At 36.9% G+C, this 18716-nt stretch overlaps 1 protein-coding gene across 1 annotated transcript in view; it reads left to right on the top strand.

Annotated features, from left to right (window-relative positions):
• LOC106169098 (uncharacterized) overlaps nt 1-18716 on the top strand; it is a 44278-nt gene that overhangs the window by 14520 nt on the left and 11042 nt on the right. The window contains exon 2 of the mRNA XM_013548451.2: nt 17940-18041. Within this exon, the coding sequence (XP_013403905.2) occupies nt 17940-18041 (102 nt within the window). The remainder of the gene's footprint in view (nt 1-17939; nt 18042-18716) is intronic.

Raw genomic sequence — 18716 nt, forward strand, 5'->3', positions numbered from 1 at the left:
GATATTTGAAATTTTCAAATTTTGTATGAGGAGGGTTATGGAATATGAAAGATGTGCAGGCTTGGCAGCAATTAAATTAAATGAGAACATTTTCAAAACATATAACAGAGCCACGGGGGAAAAAGAATATAAGTGCGAAGAAGATTTTTCCAATATCAAATCAAAATTGTAATAGATTGAAACATACTGGAAAAGGATGCAGGTGATTTAAAATTTGTAGAGTTCTCATTCAAGCTGCTACCAGAAGTAACAGGCCATGCTGGATTATTTATGGACCACCATCAGAATACAGAGATATTAGAACGGTTTATTAACACAAGTTGTGAAAATACTGCAGTCTAATGGTACACCAATGGAGTGTGTGCCTCTTCAGTCGCAGTCAGATCAGTTCTAACTTAAACCCTGTGTCAGAACTACAGCAAGCATGCTGGATTGTTATCAACTTGTGAAAGTACAACTGTATTCCAACTTATAGCTTTTTGTCTTTTATTTATGTCTCCAACAAAAAAAATATATATGATTTATTTGTCTTATTTATTTGCATTGGTAGAAAATGTAGTTGATGAAATAATAAAGAAAAATAATACATATGATATATACAAGTTTCAGGTAATTACCTCCTTACAGACTAGTTGCTTCTAATATCACAGAAAAAGAACAGTTTTTTTTGTGTATCAGATAAGAGAAAAAGAGCACTTGGAATTGCTTTGAACTGGAAGAGAAGCACTTGAGTTTTTACCTTTCACAGGTGCAAAAACAAGGCATACAAAGTAGGCATACCGATAACCTGAACTTGAGATCCACTCTGGTGATGGAACTCCATTAAGATCTGACCAGTGGCTATTAAGCAGTCATTAAGCTTTTTCAGACCTGTCTTTGATGACCAGTGATGACCAGTTAAGCCTCTCAGCTGGTCAGTTACCATATCAGAGGTGTTAACCCACTGACCATTGGCTAATAGAGGGTATAGCTGATGTTCTCTTAATAGATTCAGTATAAGAAGAAAAAAATGGTGTAAGTTGTAAGCTTTAGTGTACAGGCTGTGCAAAAATGAGACTAGTTTTACCTGCATTCCCTGCACATTGACTGAAGTCTTGGTGAAAGAGAATAAGACACATCATCAACTAGATAAAATTATAAGTCCATTAATAGATTTTAAAAACTTATTTTCAAAACTTTGTTAGTTTTGTTAGTAAAATTCTTTTTCTCTGTCTTTCTCTCTTTTAAAGTAGCAATGGTTGCAATTTACAAAGAATGAAATAAATATAGCAACAATTTAAAGAATGTTTTCACTACATAACCAATCACCACACCTGTGTTATTCCTCCCACTAACGAGCCACTCATTAAGATGTAGAGAAGAGCTCAAGCAAAGATCCCTCTACCCAATAGCCGAGGATCTCAGCATGATAGAATAACCAAACATACCAGCTCACGTAATCCCTTGCTACTACACAAAGCACCTGCTCTTTGCCAATTATAGACCAATCAATATCACAGCCAATCCACTGGTCATTTCAGCCACTGTCTGGCCAGCTAGACCAATGGTCAAGGGGGTTTGGCTTAGGTGTTATTGAGAGGTAAATTCCTTGAGGATATCCACACTATGAAGGGAAGCAAATAGAAAATAAATGGAGGGGATTTTTCATTTGATTCTTATTAATATATTCTTCTGTTAACTGATCTTTGTTTACCACTGTATATAAGAGATGTATGTCCATCTCTTCTCACATAGAGATGACAGAAAATTGAAAAGAAACAATAAAGTTTTCATAAATAAAAACTGGCCTTTTTTTCACCTTTATAGAATTGTACATATTACCCTGTGGATATTATTGATAATAAAAAGTCTGACCCCACATAGAAAGAGACAATAAATAAAAAATACAAATAATTAAGATACTGTAAATGAAATTTTAAATAATGAAAAATCATGATTCTAGATTAAAAAAAAAAAATTTTACATTATAAGTTTCTAATCATCTTACCAAAATTAAATACCAAATCGTCTGACTTCACTGTTCTGTACATTATCAGCTAGAAGGTCATTTTTTCATTGCACATTCTATTAAATTATTTAGTAGATGTAAAGGGCAGTGAAGAGAGAGATGTGGACCTACAGTATATTTATTCCTGTCTGGAAGCCCACATTAATCAGTAAGCTCAGTAGCTTGCCAGAGGCCAGGGTCAGGTAGAGATTGTCACCTGGACTTCAGGTGTGATGAAGATTTGTTTAAATAATATGTTGTGTTTATTGCTGGTATTATTTGAGGTTATGGAGTGGGTCGGAGTATATTTGATGGAGTGTGGTCATGATCTTGATTGTGTTGCTTTAATGGCTGTTTATGACAAATGATTTTGTGTTGATAAATCCTCCAAGCAAATGTTTTGATGAGAGGAGATCTCCCCCCCCCCCCCCCACTCATGTAATTCTGATATCTGTGTACCTGAGAGAGCACACATTAATAGAAGCAGCATAAATGATAAACTGAGAGAGAGAGAGAGAGAGAGAGAGAGAGAGAGAGAGAGAGAGAGAAGGGGGAGGGGGGCTAGAGGTCCACATTAGTAAGGAATTAGTATCTGAGTCAGTAGACAAATGCTCCAAGTCCTAACTTTCTATATCAGTACATCATTAAGTGGTCATATGTATCCAGGGAAAACTGCTATAAGACACGCTGAGAATGAGAAACCCTTTGTAAGGAGCTCCAAGCTGCAACCGTTTCAGGTTCACAAGTTTCTCTTATCTTAGCGTCTCAGTGGATCTTGCTGGGCTGGATGTTTCTCTTGCCAGGTAAACTGATGAGATGAGGAATTCTTGGCATTTTTGTTTTTTACAGGGTGGGTGAAAAGTGCGGGAAGACCAAGGTGTAAATTATCAAGGTTGTTTCCTTTGATAATCTGATTTGTCATAGTTCTGTTTTTGTACGATTTGATTGTGTGCCACTGTTAAAGAAAAGGAAAAATTGTTGATTTTTTTCTTCTTGTTACATATGTATCCAGAAATGGCATTCGTAATATGATTTTCAAAATTTCCTGAAGTAGATATCCCTGTAACATTAGTCATGATATAAAGGACTTCATTCCAAAAAGAATGAATTGAAAAATATCATCTAGAATTTGGTCCCAAGTGAATGTTATCTGCGTGTTGTGACAATGTATGTGTGCAAGTTTCCAGCACACCCTGTAGTGTGAAGTGAAGCATTCAGAGCACCTGCTGGTCAGGTTAAAATGGTCTTAATTGAAGTAGGAACTATAGAAGGTAGTGGCTACTTCATGAACTGACCCTTGGCAGCCTGCGTCCACTTCTGGAGGCTGTGGCAATAGATTTCTCTCATGTTAACTGCTGGAAGCAATATTGCAAGGTTTGGTATGACCATCAATTATAACTATGGATTTGATCTCAAGATTTCTTTGATTTGATAGAAAATATAGTGTGGATTTTATTACTGCTTGCTATAGTTAAACAAGACATATATGCAATGAAGGATGATAGGTGACATATAATATTCCCCCGTATTATACAGTGGAATCCTCTCTCTCTCCCCCCCCCCCCTTTCCAGGTACAAGTTTCTCTTGTTTATCAACAGCCTTGTCTGTGCTTTGGCAGCAGCACTAGATCCACCCTATACTAGAGAGCTGCTGGTCTTCATATTGATCCTCCTGTGTAGTTACATGAGGAGGCGTATTTTTGGTAGTGTAATGTACTTTGTGCACTGATTTCCTGGTTCAGAGATATAAATACTAAAACAGCTGACTCTAAGGCTTTTATTTATACCAGAGGAACTGCTCTTATTACAAACTGACTGACTGCAAGGGCATAATGAGTTTAAACACTTTTCTTTTAGATAATATATTGAAGGATATATTTAATGACATGCAAGGCTGGATATTCATTTGTAATGTGTTGATATTGATATATATTTTGATATAAGAGACATGCTCTTGAATTGAGGACTTGCTTCTTGGAACAGTATATATTAGGCTCATGTCTGATTATAACTGGTATGATAACGTCTTAATGTTTGTCAGACAATTGAAGTATTCTTGGATAAAAGAATAAAGATAGGGATGATGATAAAATGTGGTAATTTAAAGGTTCATTATCATGTTATCCTAACATGATATACATATTTATGATACTATCCAGTACAAAGAAGGCATTGTTGTATTGCTTGCCTTGTTGTTGAAGATGATTTACAAATTTGAAATATAGTTATTATTTATGATACTTTTTGATACTTTAATTTTTTTTCAGGTAATAATTAATTTTGAAAAAATGTTATTTTTTGATACTTTTCATATTTTTGCCACATTTTCTCATTTTGTACCTATATCCTTTTTTTTTTTTTTTTTTGTCAAAACATTATTCACTCATTAAAACTTTGTAAAAAACAAAAAGTATTCCGCAGTGGCTGCTAGAATTATCTGGCCCTCCATAATGTAGCCTATTCTGCATAGTTCCCATAGTAGCTGGGTACTGGAGGAACATGTGCAGGGTGAAATATTTCCTATAAATTCTGCTCTTCCCTCAGTTAATGTGTGGTATGGACAGATATTCAAGAATCATCTTGTAGTGGGTGTCTTGTTCTAAGGAGGGGTCAGGGAGGAATGGAGGATTTGGAGGAACAGAGAAGTAGTGAGTGTCCACGTGTGTGTGTGTGTGTGTGCGTGCTTGCATGTGTGAACATATATGTTTTTTGTGTGCATGGTTATGTGTGTGAACTTTGTTCTCGTATAAAAGATATATATGAAATTGACGAAAATGTTTTTGTTGATATACATGTGTAACAACTGCTTATTGAACCAAACCTATCTGCATGTGTAACTCTTATGTTTCTTGTGAACATTGAACAGTGTCGTTATACAAAAATGGAGTTTTGTTTCATCGAAAACGATTGAACTGAGATATATTCCTGATACAGAACAAACATGGGGTTAACATTTCCAGATAACTTCCCTAAAGATCTTATATTTGAAGTATGGTAATCTCAGTAATTATCCTATTACTTTGACCAAGCCCCTGATTGCATCAAGTCAGCTGAGGAGCTGCATGAAACAGTCATAAAGCACATGTATTCTATGGATCTATACAAAGTGAAACTTTCTCTTCATATGAAGATATTTTGGTTTTCACCAGGTATACCAGTATAGCCTTCCTCTTATACAACTAAGCTAGACCTAGATCCTTGAACCAACAGTGACAGAACAACCTTTTTTTAGCTTGCTCAGATTTCTTTCTGAAGGGCACATTTCACTGGAGTGTAGCCAGTGCCAACATGAGCCGCGTTTCCACTCCTCCATTGTTGACATAGATCGCTACTGATGCCGTGTGCAGGCCGTGGTGTTGATCTTGGCAGCAGAGAGGGCGCTGAAGGTCTGAGATATGTAGCCACTGTGATGGGATGGGATGTGTTTTGGTGGTGAATTTATCCTGGCAGGTTAGGGTACTTCTAAGGTTGTTTGGGTTTGGTTAAGGTCTGTGGACTGAACTGGAGAAAGGAAAGTCGGTTTGACTTGATCTTACATCACTTACATTGCCAAAAAATAATTGTCACCTTCTTCCCTCTGTGTCCTCTTCTGCCACATATATTTCCAGTGCACCACATTTTTAAGCTACTTTAAGCTGGCAAGTATCTGATCTGTGCATATTCTCTCTCCCATGAACACATGCATAAAACACACACATATGCCCCCCCCCACACACACACACACACATGCACACATACACGCACGCACACACACACACACTCTCTCTCTCTCTCTCTCTCTCTCTCATACTGTTTTCAGCATTCTCACCCATACTGGCCCTGGTGTGACATCACAGTGACTGTGTTAAGTGTTAACAAGTCATTAACCAAGACCAGCTATTACACTGTTAACAGGACATCATATCAGTGGGAGGCATCTTAAGAGGTTGAGATAACCACTTCATGGCACCTGCTCAGGTGTGACTCTGTCTCTGATCACCTCTAAGTGGACAAGTAGTTCCCTTATGATGCAGACTCATCTTTAGAATGCAATTAAAGCCTCTTCCCTCACACCTGTGACCTTGTTGTAGATATCATTTGTCTCCCTGTTTAACTGTTAGGGATAGCAGGTATCAAACATTGTTATTGCTATGAACAAGTTGGTTGATATATTACAAAAAAAAAAAACAAAAGGGTGCAAATTTGTGGTAATAAAAGAGAGTCTGTTTTTCGAGGATTGTTATAAATATAGCTTCTTTTGTTATGTATTTGCTTATCTGTTAAACAATATGTTGTTATCAATAAAAAGTGATGTTTCAGATAGCATTCATTATGTATGTGCTTTTATTTATCTGATAGAAAATTAATAAAATTTCCTGAGTTGTAACTAAGGCTTCATTCACATGCAATGTCTATTTTCTAAATTCTATTTTCTATTCGCGGTATCTTATGATCACGGTCTGTGCCCTGAATATCCCGCGGCGTAATTACTGGCAGCATGAGCCAGTTACTATAAGTTACTTTAAGTAACTGGCTCGCGCTGCCAGTAATTACGTGGCGGGATATTTAGGGCACAGACCGTGATCATAAGATACCATGAATAGAAAATAGATTTTTAGAAAATAGACATTCCATGTGAACGAAGCCTAAATATGTTTTGAAAAGTCACTTTGTATGGAAAGTCAATTTTTAATTTTTTTTTTTTTCATATGAGGAAAAAATTGAACTTTCAAAATGAAACCATAATATTTGTCAACTTGCTAGGATAATTTAAAAAAGAACATATGTTCTCTTTATCAGTTGCATCCCATAATCAGTGTATGAAATGGCCGCCTGCCCGCCAGCCCGAGGCTGGTAACTTTCAGGCCGGGCGGGTAAGATTTGCAAATTACCCGCCCGACGGGCTGGCTATTTTCACAGCCTATTTCCACCTTTTATTTTGTCTATGTTCACAAGCGATTTCAGCAAAATATCAAATAAACTCAATGTTTTCACCCACTTTCATAGAAGCAAAGAACTAACCATAGCTTGCAATCGAACGCTCGTATTGAAATGTAACTAACAGTCTCCCTCTCAGTGGCCTCGTTTTCGAAGTTCCGTCTGTGTGATATGAAGTTGAAAGACAATTTGAAACGAGGCACATTGTTCTTAACCAGCTTCAGTGCACAGCAGATAACGTTACGTCATTGTTTTGTGTAGAGGAGATACCGCGAGTAGCAATTTGTAGGTTGAGAGTAATAAAAATGTGAAAGTATAAAAAGTTATGATATTGATTAAATAGACTTATAGGTACATGAAGTGCTTATAATCAACAGTAATCAAGGCAACGGAGGCAAATTAAAGGAAAATTTTACAAAAAATTTGAATCCCAAAATTATGAGTGAACGTACGAGTTTACGCCGTGCGTCAGATGTAGTTCTTTTCCCACGTGCTTTCATCTTGGGCTGTCAAAAATGAAAAGATTCTATCAATCAAAACAATTGAGGAAAGAAATAAAAATAACAAAGATTACGACAGAACCAAACGAAAGAGAACAAATTGGGACTCATGGAAAGGTGACTTCGATTTGCAATTAGTCGAGCGGCAACATTTTTAACTCCAAAGTATCACGCATTGCGACCGAGCGCAAGCATCTCGATCCAATAACTCGCCCCATATAATATATTGTAACCTCTATGTGATATATATAGCTATTCTCAATAAGCAATGCTTTCAAGATACGGGGCCCTGCAGGACTGTCTATGGGCCATTAGCGTGCAGGACCGTTCCCGACCGCTTTTAAAAGCTTAAAAGCGATATTCAAAGGGACCCTATATGTGCTGAATTCTTTCTTCTTTATTGCCAGCACAGAGATCGATTTATTTGACAACAATATATATGTTTGGTCATACTTGTTGCTATACAGAAAAGCAAAAATTATGATCAAATGATATCACGAAATCGGAATAAAAGTTATGAATAAATTATTGAAGAAGAAATGAGAAACACAAGGTGAACATAAACTGAATTGACTACCCCCGCCCTCCCCCGCCCGCTAAAGGGCCCTGAAAATTTTTAGTATTTTAGATGGTGAATGGTGCCATTTGGTATGGTTTAGAACTATGATTCAACTAGTGAAAGTCTTATTTCAAGAGGTGAGGGTTTTTTTTACAGAAAGTGAAAGTGGGGCGTCAGGACCCCCCTGACCCCCCTCTAAATCCAACACTGACAAGGTATCATTCAGTAGAAATTCCAACCAATTTCTAAATTTCCATGCATAAAGCATGATATTGCCCTTTCATTTCCAAATTACTCTCCCAAGAATGCACTCTAGACCCCCTCGGCATACCTCTCTTAACTCTAGGGGTTATCATAACTAGGGCAGGTAACTACATGGCCGGGCTGGTAACTTTTCAGAGTTACCTGCCCGGCGGTCTGGCTAGTAATTTCCTTGAATTTCATACACTGCTATAATTGTGTGCATTATAGTTGCTCTGTTACAAATGGCAATGAACATGGAGAGAGGGGAGGTCTGGGGACTTTAGGGATAAGGTACAAACTTATTTTCTTGACTGAGTGTCAGTGCCCTCAGCTCTACCATTGCCAGAAACATTATCCTTGTGAGGTCACTAAGTGCAGGTTGAGGTTCACAACCAGTGGAATATTTGAAGAACAAAACATAGGACAACCTTGGCTTGTATTCCTTATAGCTGTAGGATATATTCTGATATATCTACTGGAATAAGTTCTGAAAGTGTTCCTGTTGCAATTCTCCAACCTTATAAGGTGCTTAAAATACATTTATATGATGCTCTTCATAAGTGTAACTGGGCAAAGAACAAAAAAAAAAAAAAAACTGATAGTAATATGTGAAACAAGTTCACTGTCAGTTGTATTGTTAAATGAGAAGAGATTAAGGAAATGCCTTACACCTCACACACATATATATATATATATATATATATACACAAAGGTATTACCTGCATGAACAGGCAGTCATTAATGAACCTTGGTCTACTAGTACCTGATAACACATCAGTGCAGGGTGTGCACACTTTAATGTCTCTTAAAGAACAGTTAAAGGAGAAGATGGAGGTTAATTCGGCTGCCCTAGGAGCAGGGCTGGCAGATATTGCGGTCACGAGAACAATGGAGAGAGTGTGGAGATGAACTCCTGAAGTGAACACCTGGGGTATGTGGACTGTTATTGTCACGCCCTGTGGAAGTCTCAGATCAGATATATAGATTATTGAGGTAGTATTGGACTAGAAGGTTGTGAAGAAATATCGAATGTACTGTCTGTCCTCTCATTCCCATTTGTGGTTGTTATTTGAATTGTTGTTTTTGTTTTGTTTTCTCTCTATGTTCTGTTCAGTGGTAAACCACAGTGATATAACCACATAAACCCCCCCCCCCAGTACACCCCTCCCACACACTGCCTGCCCCATTATATAGCTACATGTGTATAACCACAGTGATATAACCACATAGCTATAACCCCCTCCCCCCCCCAGTACACCCCTCCCACACACTGCCTGCCCCATTATATAGCTACATGTGTATAACCACAGTGATATAACCACATAGGTATAATCCCCCCCCCCCAGTACACCCCTCCCACACACTGCCTGCCCCATTATATAGCTACATGTGTATAACCACAGTGATATAACCACATAGGTATAATCCCCCCCCCCCCCAGTACACCCCTCCCACACACTGCCTGCCCCAGTGTATGACTACAGTGATATGATAAGTAGTCCAGGTGTGATGTAACTGCTAGTTGCCCCCCCCCCCCACTCACACACACACACACACACACACATACTTGTCTATGTGTACCAACCGAGGACATCAGCACAACACCATACAACCGAGGACATCTTATTCCTTGGTTAAATCAAAATAAAAACATTCAATTTAGGGTAAAATCTATTCGAGTATGAATGTTATAAATTAATTTTTTATAAAAACTAATTTTTTGCTGACAAGAATTTTACATTCTAACCGAGGACACACAGGGACACACACACGGACAGACACTACACATTACAACCGAGGACATGCATGCATCTACATGTAATAATGATTGTACTTTTAATGCAAAGCAAATTTTATATAGCGTTACTTTGCAGCAATTCACATTTTTATGAAATTCTTTCATATTTAAGGTAAATTCCAAAATAACACCAGAGGTGATGATTAAATGAACAGTTATACAATATTTAATGCTGGGCTTTGCCACTTTTTTAGAATTGAAGATTATGAGATAAAACATCAATTAATTTAGGAAAAGAAAGGATACTGATGAAATAAAATAAAAGACCAAAGAAATTCGTTTTCAAACATTTTATTTTCATAATGCTTATTTTCTATTTAGCACTCTTTTATTATCATGAATTTTATATTTTGATAACACAAAGTGTCGTCCATTGGATACAGACTTGCACAGTACACAATTTTACAATTGAGGACATCATGCCAGCAGCACCCAAAATTGTGCTTTCTTCCAATTTGATGCAATATTATATAATGCTTAACAGCATAATGATCATCAATTTTTTATAATAAAATATTAGTATCATGAATATTCAGAAAATGTGACTAGCAAAGGTTTTCATGTTCATGGAACTCCAAAGTCATACTTTGAAAATGCTAAATGTATACAAGACAGCACTGTACTGAAATGGGTTTCTTTCCATTTTTAACTTTTTTACATAAAATAATACAGTTTACTGCCATTTCACATGATCAACTAAGAAAATTGTTGAGATGGCAAAAATATCAATATAACAAGTTTAAATGTCCAATTTCCTCCATTCCGAACATTGTGAATGATTGAATCTGACAAACTACAATGATACGAGTTCATTTCCATTTTGGCACTTTTTTTACACAATACAAGATAACAGGTTTACCACCATTTTTATATAATCAACTAGCAATATTGTCAAGACGCAGAAATTGTCAAACAACCTATTTTACATATCTAGTAAATTCAATAATGAGACTTGTTACATGCCTGACAATCAAATCTGAGGAAAACCACTTATATACAAATAAAAGCTGAAGTCCCTCAAAACTCAACCAATCAATCTTATTTTTAAATTTGATTTGTATATAGATAACATTGATCACTCTTGTGAGTTTAATGACAACAGGCCTATCGGTTCTCCCTGAAATGTGCTTACAGTGTTACTAATATGCTTTTACTAATAATCATCAGTTCTGTGAGTTTCATGAAAACAGGCTTTAAGTTATTAGTTCTCCCTGAAATGTGCTTACAGTGTTACATATATGTTGAAAAAAAAAAAAAAACAGCATAAAATTTGAAAGAAAAGGGCCTGGTCTTGCTGATTTTCAATCTTGACCATTCTTTTACTAATAATCATCAGTTCTGTGAGTTTCATGAAAACAGGCTTATTGGTTCTCCTTGAAATATGTTAACAGTGTTGCATGTACACTGAAAAAAGGAGAAAAAAATGCAAAACTTTTGAAAATAATCACCCCATTTCCTCCATTTTGAGACACTGTATTACACAGTACATGATAACATGTTTACCGTCATATTTATATAATCAACTAGCAATGTTGTAAAGATGCAGACAATTTCAGAGAAACACTAACATATTTACATATCTAGTTAATTCAATAGTGGACTGTTTACATGCCTGACAATCAAATCTGAGGAAAACCACTTATATACAAATAAAAGCTGAAGTCCCTCAAACCTCAACCAATCAATCTTATTTTTAAATTTGATTTGTATATAGATAACATTGATCACTCTTGTGAGTTTAATGACAACAGGCCTATCGGTTCTCCCTGAAATGTGCTTACAGTGTTACTAATATGCTTTTACTAATAATCATCAGTTCTGTGAGTTTCATGAAAACAGGCTTTAAGTCATTGGTTCTCCCTGAAATGTGCTTACAGTGTTATATATATGCTGAAAACAAAACAAAACAAAAAAAAAAAAAAAAAAAAAAAAAAAAAACAGCATAAAATTTGAAAGAAAAGGGCCTGGTCATGCGGATTTTCAATCTTGACCATTCTTTTACTAATAATCATCAGTTCTGTGAGTTTCATGAAAACAGGCTTATTGGTTCTCCTTGAAATGTGCTTACAGTGTTACATATATGCTGAAAAAAAACCAGCATAACATTTGAAAGTAAAGGGCCTGGTCATGCTGATTTTCAATCTTGATAATTCTTTTTAATTTACTAATAATCATCAGTTCTCTGAGTTTCATGAAAACAGGCTTATTGGTTCTCCCTGAAATGTGCTTACAGTGTTACTTATATGCTAAAAAAAAAAAAACAGCATAACATTTGAAAGAAAAGGGCCTGGTCATGCTGATTTTCAATCTTGACCATTCTTTTACTTATAATCATCAGTTCTGTGAGTTTTATGAAAAGGGGCCTATTGGTTCTCCTTGAAATGTGTTAACAGTGTTGCATGTACAATGAAAAGAGGAGAAAAAATGCAAAACTTTTGAAAATAATCACCCAATTGCCTCCATTTTGAGACACTGTATTACACAGTACATGATAACATGTTTACCGTCATATTTATATAATCAACTAGCAATGTTGTAAAGATGCAGAAAATTTCAGACAAACACTAACATATTTACATATCTAGTTAGTTCAATAACCAAACTGTCAACATGCCTGACAATCAAATCTGAGGAAAACCACTTATATATATCAAAACAAGGCACAACTTCCACAAAACTCAACCAATCAATCCTATTTTCAAACTTGATTTGTATATTGGTAACATTGATCACTCCTGTGAGTTTAATGACAACAGGCCTATCGGTTCTCCCTGAAATGTGCTTACAGTGCTACTTATATGCTGAAAATGGCAGAAAAAAAACAGCATAACTTTTGACAAAAAATGGCCCGGGTATGCCAATTTTTGATCTTGACAACCCTTTTACTAATAATCACCAGTTCTGTGAGTTTCATGACAATAGACCTATTGCTTCTCCTTGAACTGTGTTTACAGTGTTGCATGTATGCTGAAAAAAGCAAAAACAACAGCAAATTTTCTGAAAAAAAAAGCAGCCCATTATGAAGATTTTCAAACTTGACCTGCGTTTAACTAATATTCATCAGTTCTGTGAGTTTCATGAAAATAGACCTATCGGTTCTCTTTAAAATGTTGCATCGCATATAATATTATGCTGAGAAAAGGGAAAAACAGCAACTTTGTAAAATTGGCCAGATCACACTGATTACGTTGATTGCAATTTATATAGCATTCCTTCTGGGAGAGATCGATCCGTAGTTAGTACGATAGGATCTGGGAACGGTCCCTTAATCGTTTTTGCCGTGTGCATATCCGAACTGTAGGCCTATATATCAGGACGCGTAATTGTCGGGGCGTCTTTTTTTTTTCTTTTTTTATTTCACAAAGCGGTTCTTGCAAATGCGGTGTTTATGAATATGTGTGCTCTGTGTTAGCGACATGGACCGAGACCGATAGGGGCCCATTCAAAATATAATTTCACTTCAGTTGTTAGATTTAGTATTTATTCTAGCAGCCAGGTGTATAACAAACAGGTCAGATCTACAGGTGAAAAGAAGTGACTGTAGTTCGCAGAGCCATTATGTAATAATAAATGTTTCATAATGTCATAGCCTTCTTCAAACTGTCAGGGGTAGATTAATTCATAGTTAGCTAAGGGGCCCTTTACACTGGACGGCGTCCTTTCTGCGTCCTGTAGTACGGATCCATTTGAGAGTACAAAATTATAATACTTAACCTTCTGACAACTGGCCAATCACCAAATATTCATTTTTTTCAACCAAAGCAATGCTTGTACCTCCTTTCTACGACCACAGTGATGCCAGTTTCTTGGTCGCACAAAGGACGCCGCCCCAGTGTAAAGGGGGTTTACGGACGATCCATTTACCCTTTTCATTTACTCTGAAGTATCGAATAAAAGAACTGATGGAATAAAAGTACTGGGTGGAAAAAATCTCAAAATTTAATAAAAGTACTGATGGAATAAAAGTACTGGGTGTAAAAAATCTCGAAATTTAATAAAAGTACTAGATGGAATAAAAGTACTGGGTGGAAAAAACCTTTGCACCACTCCCCCCCCCCCCCCCAAAAAAAAAAAAATGAAATAAATAATTATAAATAAAAGTAAAGAAGAAGAAGAGAAAGAAAAAAGCTAGCTATTGATCATTGTAAAAAAAAAAAAAAAAAAAATTCACCAGGTAAAATTCACTCAGTATTATAATTTATCTTAATATATATATATATATATATTTGCCATGAGTTAAATTTCATAATCGTCAGGGGCCGAAGACCCAGATATGTCGCACCTAAGCCGCCTCCGAGAGCCATACGGAGACGTTATTCATAGTAAATTTATTCTCAGATATAAGGTTCGTTTTGCATACCTGTAAACTCCGAAGGGTTTATCTTACATAGAAATGTGATTTAACATCGTTTAAATCATAAATCGGCATGAAATAATTGACGTTTGAAAACAGGCACAACTTCTTTGCTGCACTTGAAATGACCTCCTTAGCTATAAATATGATCCTATCACCTTGCGACATTGCATCATTCGATCGATGTACATGAGTAGTTGTCACTGTTGAAGGGAAAGCACGTCTATTTATAGGAACTAAAATCAGGTGACGCATGTACTGTTGTGTTCAGAGAGCGACTTCCGCTTGACCTACTTTCCAGTGCTGTTGGTAGAACAGTCGGTAATGAGTTGAAATCTCAATTTTCTTCTCATTATACTTCAATTTAAGAAAATAAAAAGCGTGACTTGTACTTGTGTAATTTCCCACCGGTACAATATGTATTTAATAAACATACCGGGTGGAAGATTTTTGAAAAATTAATAAGCGTACTGGGTGAAAATGGAGCGTACCGACGGGAAGAAATTTGGAAAATTAATTAACGTACCGGTACGTTTATTTGATACTTCAGAGTAATTCTTGCACCCTCAAAAGATTGTCGGTCCTAAGATCTACCGAGTGAGCCACAAATTCAGACAGTTCTTCTTTATTTAAACCACACCAAGTCAGTTGTACTAATAAAGAAGCGTGCCGTAATATGTAGGTGCGATGATAGTTATGTAGTTACGTAACGGCCTAGGAGAGCTTAATTTGATAAAAAAGACCTTTAGTTTAAAAATATGAACTTACTGAATATATAGACATCTGAGATATAACATTAGTTTCAGTTTAGTCTGCCCTTTACAGCACAACCGAGGACGCGGAATTTGGTCCGCCCTTAACAGCACAACCGAGGACGCGTGTGTATAGCCCGATTTCAGACAAAAAGTTGGACAGTATTTCTGATACACTCGTGGCGGGAATTTGGCCCGCGCTATACAGCATAACCGAGGACTGGCTCAGAATAGCGTCAAATTTCACCACCTAACTTGAAATGGGCCCCTTTATGCATTCCACTGCTTATGTCAACCGAGGACGTCCTCGGTTGGAGGTGTGTCCTCGGTTAGTGGGTTTCGGGCGGGTGTGTGTCCTCGGTTAGAATGCGTGCACAAGAGCACACACACACACACACACACACACACACACACACACACATTTAAAGGTGATCTCATTACATGGTTACCTGGCTGTGACACTATTAACGACATCAGTCTCTCTCTCTCTCTCTCTCTCTTACACACATACACGCATGCACGCACGCACACGCATGCACACACACACACACACACCTGCTCTCTACCCCAGTATGCTCCTCTCAGTACCCATGGTGACCTAACCAGTGGTCAGAACTTGACCACAGGACACAGGTTTGACACACGGTCTCTACACAAGATATCTACTCAAATTTCAAATTTGTCAGCAACTTACTTATTGTATGCCTGTTTGGCATTGGTTTCATTGGTAAGTGAAGAGAGACAGACAGACAGAAAGAAAAAAAAAGATACAGAGAGAAGGAAGGGAAAATGAGAGAAATATGGATAAAAACTTATACAGGAGTGTGACCAAAAAAAAGGGGAGGAGGGAATGGAAATTGTGACAAGACAAAGTTTCAATTGATGCAATTTTTTTTAATTTGGACAAAACAGATAAATAACATCTACCAAAATGATGCTTTGTTGGTAATATGTAAATTGTTGATTTAGAAGTTCAGAAAAGCCAGTTTTTACCTCATGAGAAATTACATCAAACTGAGAGAATTTAAACAGTAATTTTTTTAAAGGTTTAGTACTGGAATGAGTATTTGACTATATTACATGGGTTGTATTGATAATAGTTTTCTGCACTGAATATTGCTGAGGAGAAACATCCATTGATCTGCGGCTGTACCTGGTAAAGACACCACTACTTCTAATCTGATAAAAATTACATATCCTTTGGCGTCTTGATATTGGAGAAGCCTGGATAATTTGATAATGTGTAGCTGACAGGGCCGTTAATCTGGTCATAAAAACTTTGATACAAACCAACCAATCTTTTCTTTTTTCCATCTCATAATTGCTTTTGGCAGACGCATTTTAACCAAATGTGCTATCCGCATGTTTGTAACAATCAAGCACACTTAGTCATAAGGAAAACATTTTCTGTTAAATTGAATTCTTGGTTTAAGTGTTTTCTTCCACAATCGACCACTTATCCGCGGATGAAGTAAGGAAGGTAGAGGACTTATTGTTAATACAGGTCAGCGTCATTGCCAAACTATTGCCTGTTTTGTGGTCTCCGTCAAGTGTCTTCCTTCCTGCGGTGCTATGATTCTATAGCAACAACCAAGTTGAAATGGACTTTACCACATGAATTTGGATTTTTTGTATAGTCACTGTTAGGTTGTGACTATTTGTTTGTGTGATTATAAGAGAATTGTTGGGGTTTACTAAATTTTCATTTGTGTATGATTAAAGATGGAAGGTAGATATGGATTTTTGTGATGTCATTGTAAGTTGTGGACACCAGTTCTTTTTTCTGCGTATTTTGTGGTTACACGCGAGAGCCTGGTGTCAGCCCTGGGGTCTTGTAATTATGTTATTGGAAGTTCTAGATAGGGAGAATGAGTCAGTCTTTTGTCTTGATTTTTTTTTTTTTTTTTTTTTTTTTTGTCAGTGTTTCTGTTTGGTTACCTGTCTGACTTTCTGTGATTGTGTGTGCGTGCATGCACGTGTGTGCTTGTACCTTTTTCGTACATTTCTTCATGTGTCCATGTACAGACAGTAAAAGATGAAACGTGCAAAATGTCATTATCAGTGAATTGCAAAGTAAATGAATCATATAAATAATTGCACAACACTTTCTGTGCAATTAAAAAAATTACTCAGAGACAAAGGAAAAAACAACCTTACTTTCCACAGATATCACCATATTACTGGTTCCTGTGACAGCTGTCACATTACAAGGTAGACAAGATAGATGATGATTGGCAAGCATCTGACATAAATTGGACATGGTAATAAATAGAGGCACCTTAAGGGATACTGCTTATGATGTATTAAATTTAAATGTCTGGAGGCATGTTAGTCAAGTATTATGTTGTGGTTTCTACAGAAAGTATATTAATACATATGTCATTGTATTGGGTTGACCTGTGTACTCATTTTAAGGAAATGGCAGTTGACTTGTGGAATATTTATATTTAGAGAGTGCTGTCATCCTGACCACAAACGGGTTATGATTTCTACCAAAATATTGTGTGCTGTCCTCTTTCTCAATCTTATAGCATAGTGTGTGTGTGATTGTGTGTGTTTAATTGGATTTAAATTGTAAGTTTCATTTTTTCATGGTGCATTTCGAACTGTCAGCCCCCCCCCCCCCCCCCCCCCCCCACCACTGGTCACAATATAAGTCCTTCATAGATAATACATTTTCTTTTATCTTGTGATTTGTCAAACTCAAAGTGACAACCTTCATTATGGATGTTTAACACTACACTGAAATTGCTTACATGATAAGGAGTCCAGCACTTGTAACTTTCACTTTCACTTTTATTCAACCAATGATATGCATTGTTGTTTTAGGTCAGTGTTACACGTGTGGTGAGATGGTTTCTGGAACCAACGACGCCTGTCAAGCGATGGGGAACCTGTACCATACCAAATGTTTTGTTTGCTGCTCGTGTGGTAAGTGCGTACACACATGCATGCACACACAAGCACAAAGAGCCTGTACTACACCATTTGTAGCTCCTGTGGTAAGAGAAAAACACTTGCACATGTGCATACTACGGATAGCACATACTGCACATGCATGCACAGACAGATTCACTTATACCATGTGCTTCATATGCTGCTTATGTGGGAAGAAGAAAGACACGGTGAAACAAAAATGTTCACCTCAGTTTTGCATGCCTAAAAATTTTAATGTTAACAGCATTAATCAGCCTAGCCTCTGCTGTACACGTATAATGACTATAAATCTTAAAGTCAATTTTTTCTAGAAATGAAAACTTTAAAAGGTATAAACAATTTTTAAATAATAGACAAAAGGTCTATAAAAAGCATTGAGGCTGAACCGAATGGCCTGAAAGAAAGAGTACAAAGCCAGTATTTCCTGTATCTTCATCTTGGCTTGCTGTCAAGAGTATTTGGAGCTGTGTAATATAGATGTTTGTGTGGCAGGTAGGCCGTTTTTTATCATGATTCTGTTGTACCTGGCTCCATATAATATATTGGCTGCGGTTGTTGTGTCTACGCACGCAAAGGGCACGGCCACAGCTACCTTCAGCAGGCAACGTTTTCTCGGCCAAGTTTTAAAACCTGGATACTGTACAGGGGCCCCACCCCAACTAGCATTCC

This window comes from Lingula anatina, chromosome 4 (genome assembly GCF_051362555.1).
Source record: "Lingula anatina isolate TDL-2025a chromosome 4, LinAna3.0, whole genome shotgun sequence".
In the NCBI taxonomy this organism is placed as follows: Eukaryota; Metazoa; Brachiopoda; class Lingulata; order Lingulida; family Lingulidae; genus Lingula; species Lingula anatina.